This window comes from Petaurus breviceps, unplaced genomic scaffold (genome assembly GCF_028583685.1).
Source record: "Petaurus breviceps papuanus isolate PSGF00001 unplaced genomic scaffold, PetGlider_PUasm1.0 90633, whole genome shotgun sequence".
Lineage (NCBI taxonomy): Eukaryota > Metazoa > Chordata > Mammalia > Diprotodontia > Petauridae > Petaurus > Petaurus breviceps.
Genome location: NW_027187293.1, coordinates 270,081 through 282,293, shown reverse-complemented (window position 1 = coordinate 282,293; position 12,213 = coordinate 270,081). Strand labels below are relative to the sequence as shown.

Sequence of the window (12,213 nt, the reverse complement as noted above, 5' to 3'; positions counted from 1 at the left end):
TGTGTGTGTGTGTGTGTGTGTGTGTGTGTGTGTGTGTGTGTGTGTGTTGTGTGTGTGTGTGTGTGTGTGTGGCTGTCTCAGTCTCTGCTTCCTCATCTATAAATTGGAGATAATAATAATTGGTTCAGTTGATACAGCGCCAAGCCTGGAGTCAGGAAGACCTGAGTTCAAATCCAGCCTCAGACACTTACTAGTTGTGTGACCTTGGGCAACTCACTTAGTCCCTGTTTACTTCAGTTTCCTCATCTATAAAAGGGGGGAAACAGCTTCTTCCTCTTCAGGGTTGTTATGAGAACCAAGTGAGATGATAATTGTTAAACACTTAGCACAGTGCTTGCATGTAATACAAACAATATAAATGTCAGCTATTCTTGTTATTATGAATAACACCTCCCTCACAAGGTTTTTGTGAGGTTGAAATGAGTGAATGTATAGAAAGTCTTCAAAAAGATATTAAAATGCCAGCTGTCATTATTTTGTTATCATACCCATCATTATTATTAATGTTGCTGTTATTCTATGAACCTATGACAATAGACACATCTAGCACATGCTAAAACTATGTTTCAGAGGAAGGAAATATTTTGCTGTCTGTCACTGTGACTTTCCTTTATGAAAGGTAGCTTACTTCCTCATGCCATCATTCACAAATATGAACCAGTAGTAAAACTTAGCATTGGTCTAAAAGCTAACATTAGCAGACTTTTGAAAGGCACACCAATTAGGAGACCTTCTTCCCCAGCTGGAGAGAGAGTAGAGCAGAAGCCTTGCCCTTTTGATCAAGGCACACCCCGGCAACCTCACCCTTCAGTGTTTATACGTATAAAAGAATGGCAGAGAGTTGGATGTCTATGTGGTTTTGCTTCTTTTTTTTCTGTGATTGTCACTTTCTGAGTTGCTAGGCTTGTGGATTGATGTCTAATACTGCCCATTGTGTATTTGTGATTTGCGTTTTGTAATTAAGGGAAACAATGGGAGTCCATTGGGTCTCATTATATATAATGGTTGGTTTAATTTGTTTCACTTCTATCTTGTTAATTGTAAATTGATCATTAAGATTTGAATTCTAATCTGTCACCAGGGTTGTGAGTATTGAAGCTAGAGCAATGATCCTGGTTTTAATCACTGATGATGAGAAACAAATTTTATAATTTTGGTACATATTGCAGTTCATATATTTTAACACTGTATTTTATGATGTTATAAATATTGTTAAATGACTTTTAGTGTAGTTTTACTGTGTGGACTATAATGTATAAATTATATTACTGTTTTGGCAACAGTAGGTATCCAACTGTGTGAGTTTAATTGAAGTAAAGAACACACACTCGGTTGAACTATTTTTCCTGCATGTTTGGTTGATGTTATCTTGGGATAAAACAGAAATTACACTCTACAGCAGGAGAATAATGTTGGCCCATGAAAACAGTTACCAAAAAATAAACCAGGATCTAAAAGAATAAAAATTAAGGTGATATAACACCCCTTAAAAAGCAATCATCGTAATTCTAATTATGGCAATAAAATATTATCTTACAACACGTGTTATTGTAATTGTATGATAGTTTTATAAAACATCAGAAAAAATACAAATTTATATATTAAAAACTTCAAAATGAACTAGGTTTTTCTCACAATAGTAGACTACTATAAAGTCTTTAAATACATGCTCTCTTTTTCTCCTAAAATGTCTCTTTAACTTGGAAAAATTGGCTGGTAACTACAATCACTTCAATTAAATGAACCCATTAAATATCTCTTATGGACAAGATACTGACTATGTTGGGTACTGAGGATGCAAAAATAAAACTAGGCATATGCCTTGCTGTTAGGGAAGCTTCTAGTACAGTAGGGAAATAAGACTGGCACATAAATAAACTTTAATACAATTTAGAATATAGTAAGTTCATAGGAGGGATTCAAAGAGAACAGCCATTGTGAGAAATTGGAGGAAGAAGAGAGATCTGACATGCCTATATCATTTCCCAAACATCACATTTAAACCTCTCTATAGCCCTATCAGGTAGGCACTATTATTCCCATTTACAGATAAGAAAACTGAGACTCAGATGTGGAATGACTTGCCTATGGTCACAAAAGTGGTACTAGAACCCAGGTTTTCTGACTCCAAATTCTATGCTTTTTCCTCTATATCACAACTAATGCCAGTAAGTTGTAGGTATGTTTATACATTCACATTATATTTAAAGGACCAGATTTTCATTTATCATTTATCCCCTCCACATTGTAATTAATGGATTTGCAATCTCTGTTAATCTATGATACAATTTTTGATACTTCATTTGGACAGGGTTTGTGATAATAACTAGAAAAGTCCTTTTACAAACTAATGATAAGAATGAGGGGACATTGGTGGGAGAAAATATAGTCAAACCCCTGGTCGTAGGTGGTTTACCTTAAAGACTATGAGTTTTGGTGAGAATTTTGTCATCCAACTGGGTTTTGGAAAGGAAGTGACTTTCCAAATCCCCAATCCATATTAGTCAAATCTAATAAAATGGAATTAGCATGAATAGATGTGATCCGCATGCTCTGTGATTTTGTCTGCTTCGGGAGCTCTCTTTTGTGAGGCACATCCCAAGCCATCCTTGTTTTGTAGATTAGTCCTATGGAGTTGAATAAAGCTCGTAAGTATTGAGTGACCCAGGGTCAAATAACTAGTAAGTGTCAGTGGCAGAATTTTCATCCATGACGTCTTGATTCCAATCCCAGTGCTCTTTCTAATTCCAGGTGGTATCTTGACTAAACTTTGATAGGGGTATATCTAAAGTCCTGTACTTGAGTCAGTGAGTTCTATTTTGGATGTGTTAAGTTTGAGATGCCTAACTAATTCAGATGGAAATATCCAATAAGCATCTTGTGGTGAATGAGTGAACAAGTCAATGAAAAAGTATTAAGCTCTTCGCATGGTCCTAATGGAGGTGATACAGAGCTGGAGCTCAAAGGAGAGAAAGAGTAAGGCTAGATAAATAAATCCAAGTGTTCTCCACAGAGACAATAATTAAAGTTATGGAAGCTGACGAGATCATCAATTAATGAAGAAGTATTTATTTATTTTTAAAAATTTATTTTTAGTTTTCAGAATTCATTTTCACATGTTCAATAAGCACTTATTAACTGGCATAGATACTGTACTATGTGCAGAGGGTCCAAGTACAAAGAATGAAACAATCTCTCCTCTCAATGAGCTTATATTGTAATGGGGGAGACAAGTACATATATGGTGTATAAAGCCACTAAATGCAAATAAATACACAGAGTTAAGCACAAGATTATCTGCAAGCGAGAGAACTAGCATCATCAGAAAACTCCTTGGTATAGAACCTGATGAAACACTGTGAAAGAAGAGTCAGATTTATATGTGGTAGATCTCAGGAAGGAGCAGATTCTGGGTATAGAGAATGGCCAGTACAAAGGTATGGAGGAGGGCATATTACCTGTGAGAAAAAGAGGGAAGGTCAGTTTTGTTGGATCTACAAATGCCAAAGGGGAAGTAATGAACAAAGAAGCTGGAAAGTTAAATTGGGACAAGGCTGTGAAAGACTTTATTTCTAGAAGAAATAGGGAGCCATGTAGTTTAGTGAGTAGAGGAGTGCCCTAATCAGTTCTTTGTTTAAGGAAAATCACTTTGGCTGTCATAATACGGAGGAGGGATTGGAGTGGTGAGAAATTTGAGGATGCGAGGCCTAACAGTTGGCTATTTTAATAATCTAGGCAAGGGCCTGAACTAAGACAGTGGTTGGGTATGAAAAGAGAAGGGGTCACATGTGAGAGCTAGTGTGGAGATACAAATGATAAGATTTGGCAACTGATTTGATATGTGTGGTGATGTAGAGTTGAGTTGTTGAGGAGAGACTGGAGAGAGAAAATAAAAAGAAGAAAAGAGGGCCTAGAGCAGAGTCTTAGAATACACTCACAGTCAGAGGAGGCAGTACATAGGAGGACTTAGAAAAGAGTCTCTTAACCTGTTTTGTGTGTGTTATGAACTGCTGTGGCAGTTTGATGAAACCTATGGACCCATCCTCAGCATGTTTTTAAAGGCATAAATAAAGTTCATAGGATTACAAAGGAAACAAGTTCTATTTTTTCCCATCCAATTTCTTTTTAATAGCTGATGTGTATGGAGTGCTTTAATTACTTTATTTTTGTAATCTTTTTAATGTATTCATTTCTTTTTAATTTTCAACATTCAGTTTTATAAGATTTTGAGTTCTAAATTTTCCCCTCCCCAAGACAGCAAGTGATGTGATAGAGGCTATACATGTACAATCATATTAGACATATTCCCACATTAGTCATGTTGTAAAAGAAGAATCAGAACAAAAGGGGAAAAGCACAAGAAAGAAAAAATAAACACAAAAAGAGAAAATAAATGACTCAACATGCATTTAGACTCCATAGCTCTTTCTCTGCCCATCCAACTTTTACATACTTCTCTTGAATCTATCTGTAGATTCCTTAGAGAACCTTGGACCCCAGGTTGAGAATACCTGGCTTAGAAGGAATAACCAGACAAGAAAGAGGAGAACCAAGAGAAAACAGCATCATGAAAACCCAGAGAGAGGGAAGATGGTCAGCAGTGTCAAATGCTGCAGAAAGGAAAAGAAAGGTGATAACTAAGAAAAGGCCATTGCAGTTGAGTTGACAAGATCAGAAACCAGAATACAAAAGGGTTGAAAAATGAGTGATAAGAGAGAGTAGAGAAAATATGTCTTTTTTCTAGTAGTTTGACTGGGAAAGGAGGAAATATAGAATAATAGCACCTACAAGGCTTGCAAAACATTTTATAAATATTATCTCATCTTATTCTCACAGCAACCTTGGGAGGTCAATTACTTGTAGGGATGACAAACTCAAATGAGGGATTTTTTTTAAAGAGTGTAAGAAATTGGGCCAGTTTATAGACAGTAGGAAAGGAGCCAGTAGATAGCAAGAGATTAAAACTTAGAGAAGTGGGAAGATGATGGAGTTGCGTCTAGGTCTTCCCAAATTGGGTAGCAGGGTTGTAAGTCTTGTATAAGCACTCAAGGTAACAAGTGCAAATCAGCTATGTGATTGTTTTTATTTAACCCATGGAAAATGGAAAATATACAACGGACTCTCAGAAGCCCATAAATAAATATTAAAAAAATACATAACGTTTTCAAATAGCCCCTGAGCTCCCCAGAGAATGCAGAGTCATATTGTAGGGCAGCTAAGTAAGCAACAGTCTTTCTCACCAAACCTGTATGTATGGTCGGAATTACTCATTGTAATTGGGATATAAAAAGGTCCTGGTCCATTGCTTCTCTCCATGTCAAGGATGTTCTTCACCAACCAACCTTGGGGGATATGCATTCTCTTTCCATAGCCATCTAGGTGGTGCGGTGGATAGCACTGAATCAGGAAGACCTGAGTTCAAATCCAGCCTCAGACACTAGTGGTGTGATCCTGGAATAGTCACCTGATTCTTTCTGTCTCCGTTTCTCTCGTACTCAGCTGTAAAATGAGGATAATGACAATAGCCCAACAGGATTGTTGTGCATCTCAAATGAGATAACGTTTGTAAAACCCAAGAATTTATTCTCTTCTCCTGATCATTTTACAAATGAGGGAATTGAATTAGATGATTGATTCCCCAAGGCACCTTCATCTCTCTATTTCAGACTATGTGACCCTAGTCACTTAACCTCTCTGTACATCAGTTTTCTTATCTATAAAATGGCAATAACAGAACCAATGGCTTTGTGAAGATGAATTGAGATAAGTGTGAAGTGCTGTGCAAGCCTTAAAGCCCTTTATAGATGCCAGGCATCATTAGCTATTATTTAGAACGCGGTTTTGTTCCAGCCCTTATAGTCTAATTAAGAGAGATGAGATAAAAAAAAAATCAGGTAACTTAAAAAAACACTTATAAAAGGGAACGGAAGAGGCAGGGCATTAATTATTAGGGTTGTCAACATTTTAAAGAATGGGTAATGTTGTAGTTTTAATTGAGTTTTGAAGTGTGATTGAAAGAGGTCACGTGATATATCTATGAAATAGGAGTCTGATATCTACCTCACTACGTTGTTCTGAGGGGTAAATGAAACTGTTGTAGTTTGTCCTTCATTCTCAAGGAGGCCCAATGACATCAGGAGGGTGATGTCTTGACTAGCAAGTGAATCGGATTTAAGTGAGGCTGGGCTGTGCAAAGTCACCATCCTCACTCTCTCCTCCAGAGAGAGTCTGGGTCCAGTGGCAAGACACAGGTCAATATGACGGGCAAGCATGGCCCCTGAATGACATAACAAAAACTTTAAAGTGCTGTATAAAGTCATCCATAACAGCAACAATAATAAGTGTATTAATAGTTACATGTATATTGTTGTTTTATATGTTTATTTTTCTTACGTATTTATCATCATTATTTGTTCTGGACTAGTGGTTTCATTCCCTTCTGAGGAATCCCTCACTCCTGCACTGTAGATCAGTACGAGTTCTACTGCTTTAGAGACATAGAGAGCTGTTTCCATCTCTGAGAAGTTAAGCCACTTACTTGCCCAGGGTCAAACAGACAGGGTGTGTCAGAGACAGAGCTCCAACCCAAGATCAGCTGCCTGCCTTCCCCCCTCTCCCCCAGCTGTGTCGCTCCCAGTTTTCTAAGATGCACAGGAGTTGCCAATATATGCTATGAGAAGGCATTACTTCACTGGGAGTTTCCTGAACAAATACTGTCTCAGGTTCTGTCCAAAAGAATGTTTTTACTGTTATATAATAGGAAGAGATTGTTCCACGCATCTGGAACAGCTCAGACAAGAGGTTGCTGGTAGAAGGGACGAAGACTGGCTGGAGGAAGTCATTAATCAGGTAAGGTTGTCCAGAACAAATCTAAATTCTTCTCCTGACCTAGAAGAATAGTTCAATCTTAATGAATTTTCTTTTTCTTCAAATATATTGTCTTGAGGCAAGAACCTATTTAAGAGAAACCTTCTTTAAAATGTTCATCATCTTGAGAAGTACCAAAGTCATTTTCTGAATGAGTTCAAAACTTATGGCTCCAAAAATTAGGTCTTACCTACTAAACATAAAAGGAAGAGATGTAGTCATGTTCACGTCTGACATTTTTGCCAAGACAAGCAGCTTTTAGAGTATCTCCTCCATTTGTCCATCCATCCAGCATTTTTCTTAGGTCTACACAGTCAGCAAAGAACTTCATTAGGCATTATAATTTCCACTAATATTTCTGATTTGTCATTTGTTTTCTCAGGTGGTGCTTTTTATGTTTATTTAGACCTTTTTTGCTTCTTTGAGTATGGACTATATGTTAACATCAAGAGTATCTGGTAAAAGAAGAAGCCATGATAGAATGCAAAAGCTATCTAGAACCAATTTTTCTGATTTTACTTCTCTAGGTGTGAAGTTTCCCATCTTGATCAGGAAAACAAATACATGATGGGAAAACTGGGAAAACTGCAGAAGCGAAATAATGAATTGGAAGATCAATGTATCCAGCATGGAAAAATACACGAGAGAATGAAACTAAGGTAGTAAGTACTATGAATCAGTCCCCATGCATTATATTACCCTTATTATGTTTGGAGAAAACAAGATGGCTCTTGAGGAATAGTTAGAATAATACTCATTGTTATATTTAGAGGAAGACACAACATCATTATTGCCTATAATTTGATTATCTGCTTGCCCGTGGTTAGGCTGTACTTTTCCTATGTGACAATAGGAATTCATTTTCTTATTCTCTAAAGACTTAGAATGAAATCCAATATATAGTGCTTTTGTAAGTTCATTTTACTATTTATCTATGTTGTGCATTGGATGAATGGTTAATGGGATAAGCCCATTTTGATATGGACCACAAGTTGCTTTTCTTATTCAGCTGGTGTTTGGGTTTGTTTTGTTTTGTTTTATACAAGCATGCTTTTTCTTTGAGGGAACAGTGGATAGAGTGCTGAACCAGGAGTCAGGATGACCTTGGTTCAAGTTCCACCTACATGTTTAGTATAGTAGTAGCTTTGTAGTCAAAAACAAGTCACTTAGCTTCCTTATCTGTAAAATGGGTGAAAAATGTGCGAAGTCCTTCTCTACCCCATTTGTTATGATGCTCCAGTGAGATGACACTTTTAAAAGAACGATATAAATTTTTGTTGTTATCAATATCTCTTTTAAATTAGTTGTTTAGCAGCAGTGAGGTGCCACAATGGATAGAACACTAGCCCTAGAGTCAGAAGGACCTGAGTTCAAATCTTACTGTGTGACCCTGAGCAAGTCACTTAACTCTGCTTGCCTCCAAAAATAAATTAAATAAGTTCTTTTATATTCATATCAAATGACTTTTTTCGATCAGTGTTCTCAAAGTTTAAAATTACCTAACAGTAATTTGATCTCTGTGTTACCTCTTTCATAAAAGCTTCCTGATATTCCCAGTTAAAAATGATTCCTTCCTCCCTGAATCTCTTCTGCTCTATCTCTAATACTTATCACAGTGCCTGGCATATCGATGCCTATCAGGGCTTATTGGTGGATTGTTTGACCCTTGCTATCTATGTAGTACTTTCCCAAGTAATGTTATAATACTTTGTGTATGTTTCACCCCCAAGTAACTTATAAACTCTTTAAGAACAAGGATTGTGTTGGATTTCATCTTTGCATCTCCAGTGCTCAGCACAATTCTTTTTAGCATGGTACTTTGACGAATTCATGATTTCATCAGGATGGGGTATTCTACCCAGTAATGTGGATCCCACAACTTCTACCACCTTCTCATCCTGTGTGATTGTTGCCCATGTTCTCCCATAAATTTTTTTTTTAAGCAATCGGGGTTAAATAACTTGCTCAAGGTTACACGGCCAATTATTTCTGGGTGTGATGCTAAGTATCTGAGCCTGGATTTGATCCCCAGGTCATCCCGACACTGGAGCCGATGCTCTTACTCGCTGAACCACCTGGCTGCCCCTAACACATTTAAGATTTGAAACTGGCTCTCTTTTTTTTAAGCAATTGGGGTTAGTAACTTACTCAAGGTTACATGGCCAGGTGTTTCTGGGTGGGTACTAAGTGTCTGAGCCCGGATTCGATCCCAGGTCATCCCCAACTCTGGAGTGGGTGCTCTTACTCGCTGTGCTACCTGGCCACCCTCTCCCATAAATTCTTGATAGTAGAATTCCCAATATGCTAAAGGCTTTCATAATGTTTCTTTTAGTACCCTAAATATGACAATGCACCACTAGGTCTCTTTATTTCCTATCTGCCATTCTTGCTATATAACCAGCCCACTTTAAGTACATCCTCAGATATGTCTTTTTGGTCACTTTTCATACACAAGTAACTTGTGGCTTGTGCCCTCTGTGCACCTTTCTACTACCTTTTGGGTTATTGCACAACAATCAGCAACATCACTAGAAAAATATGAGAGTTCAAGAGATGGACTTTTGTGACAACAAACCCTGGGATTTAAAGCTGGAAAGAACAGTCCATTCTACTAGTAGGACTCCCTAATTTAGCAATGAGACAGCTGATGCCCAAAGAGAAGTGTGTTGCCCAAGATCCTACATGTGTTAAGAACTAGGCATTGAACCTGTATCCTCATATTCAACGACAGGTGCAGCAATGTTTGTGATGAACCTACTGTGTCAAAGGTACTGAGACAAAAAGACCAGTCCTAGCCATCCAGGTGCTTACATTTAACTATGGGGATATAATAGACACTGAGAAGTAAATACAAAGTATGTGTATTATTATACAAGGTAATTTTAAGAGAGCAAGAGCCCTTGAAAAACTGGAGATAAAGGAATCAGGAAAGGTATCTTGTAGATTTCTAGAAGGTAATATCCCAACTGTGCTGTGAAGGGTTCTCAAACCAGTTTGCTTTGCACTGATTTCTTCCTTCCCACCATCTACTTGAGATCATTTACACTGAAAGAATGGGATTTGTGTTATACTTATCCTTTCCCATCTACATTTGTGTAGCTTATTTCTGGCCCCAAAGTTTATTGAATTTTTAACTTGTAATATTTCACTTAAAGTATTGAACACTATCTTGGGTTTTTTTGGTGAATAATTTATCAAATTTGTTACAGTCACTTTTCATTCTATTTCTGTCTTCTGAGCTGTTAACATCTTCACCCAGCTTAGTGTGCCTGCATTCATAATGAGCATATTCTCAATTCTTTAATCCGTATCATAGATAAAAGCAGTAAATAATATCTATCTCAGATCAGTCCTTGTGAGACTCCTCTCAGCATGTTACCTACATCTGTTGCAGTTTTTCTCAGCTATTTCCCAGTGACACTGAGCCATTGATTACTAGTCTTTGGTTATGAACTTCACAGATTTCTTCTACCATTTCTTATTTCCCTAAATCCATTGCTTTTTGCCCTCCAAAACCCCCAAATTAAACTATGTTCATCTCCTGTCATATCCCACCTTGAACACTTATAATACCAGATTGCCATGCCCTACGGGTTACTTCAGTTTCCTACATCTTGCATGTATCATTCCCAATCTGCATGAAGTACCCTCCAATCTTTATTCCCTTGTGAGATGATGTGTTTTTTTATTTTTTTATTCTGAACTTAAATAGCAAAAAAAGAACATTTCCTTACAGCAGAAAAAATAGGATTTTCTATTAAACTGTGAATCTCCATTTCATACCACTTGCTTTTAAAAAAAATTTTTTTTCATACCACTTGCTTTTTAAAAAGCATATAACATCTACATGTTACTTTGGAAACTGTCCTCCTTGTCTGTGCTTCCTTCTGAATTTCTTTCTGCTCCCGTTGGCATTTTAAAAGATCTTCCAACAGTCTTCATATTTTTGGCAATCACTGTTGCTAATCCTGTCCTTGCTCCTCTTCCTCAACTAAATAACAAGGGAAGGGGGGGAAGGGGAGGAACAATTCTAAAATATAAGTATAATTAAGCAAAACAAATCCACATGGTGACCATTTGGATGTCCAAAAATGTATGTATGCAACTGTGTCTCTTGCTTCTTGGTCAGGAGGTGAAAAACATGCACTATAGGTCCTCCAGAGACATGATTGGTCAGTACATTGATCAAAATTTTTAAGACTTTCAAAACTATTTTTCTTTACAATGCAGTAGTCCTTATATAAATTATTTTCCTTGTTCTGTTCATTGCATTTCTGCATCAGTTCATACTACCCAAGATTCTCTGAAATTGACTCTGTCATTTCTTATGGCACAATAGTATTCCATTACATTCATGAGACCAAATTTGTTGAACCATTCACTGATTGTACAAGAGGCAATCTAAGATGCCCTCTTGGTATCTAGTTCTTTTCCTTTTTATTTTATTCTTCAGAATAAAGTTTGATGGGAACCGTTTTTATTGGGTAAGCTTTGCTACTTTATCTTTTAAGCCATTTATTCTTTTTCTAATTATTTCCTTGGGAGCTTTTATTTCATTTTTTATCTCTTGCTTCATTTATTTTGAGTGTTTAGTAGACCTATAGAAAAGCTTTTTCCCCCTTTGAGTATCTACTTGTAGTTGTTATGGAGTTACTTTCCCCTTCTTTTGGGGGATCTCTAAATTTGCAATAACTTTTGATACTGGGCATTGTTTTCTTTGATTTGCTAATCTCCCCAACTTTAATTTCTGAGTTAAGGTTTTGTTCCAGGGCTGAGCTCTGCCATCTGCTTCACTTTTGAATGGGGTGATAAACTCTGCTTTATCTCACCTTGAGTACTCTGGGCTCTGGAGCTATCCTCCACCTCCCGAGGTTAGATACTCCTGAATATTGAGGCTCAGCACTTAGGATTTTCAGATATCTCTTTGGTGTCTCAGAACAAAGTATTAAGGACCTCAGATACCCTTGATTTACTGTGTTCCAGTCTGAGGACTGCCCCTCTATTCTAGTTGGGCACTGTAGCTCTCTCATACATCTAGGGTTCTCATCCTGAGATTTTTCTGACCACTCTGAGTCTTTCTTAAGGGAGTCCATCATTCTTTTTGTCTCCAGACACCTGACCTCATATGTTATGGGTATCTCTGATCATCCTCTGGTTGCAGTGGAAGTCCTGGTTTTATGGCAGCCCCCTTTCCTAAGGTTCTCAGGCTTCTGTGTGGTTCTAGGGCAGAAGACACTATAGGTTCTCATTGGAGTTCTTGATCATTATTTAATCTAGTGCAAACTTTAGGGTTCTGCTGGAGGAGGAATGTAGGTATGCCTTTGCTTCAGGCAGCCATCTTATCCA

The 12,213-nt window shown here is 37.4% G+C and overlaps 1 protein-coding gene across 4 annotated transcripts in view; it reads left to right on the top strand.

Moving 5' to 3' along the window:
- SDCCAG8 (SHH signaling and ciliogenesis regulator SDCCAG8) overlaps positions 1-12,213 on the top strand; it is a 270,183-nt gene that overhangs the window by 157,123 nt on the left and 100,847 nt on the right. For all 4 annotated transcript variants that reach the window (XM_069064466.1, XM_069064464.1, XM_069064463.1 and 1 more), the window contains exon 13: positions 7,395-7,526. In XM_069064466.1, coding sequence (XP_068920567.1) covers positions 7,395-7,526 — 132 coding nt within the window. The remainder of the gene's footprint in view (positions 1-7,394; positions 7,527-12,213) is intronic.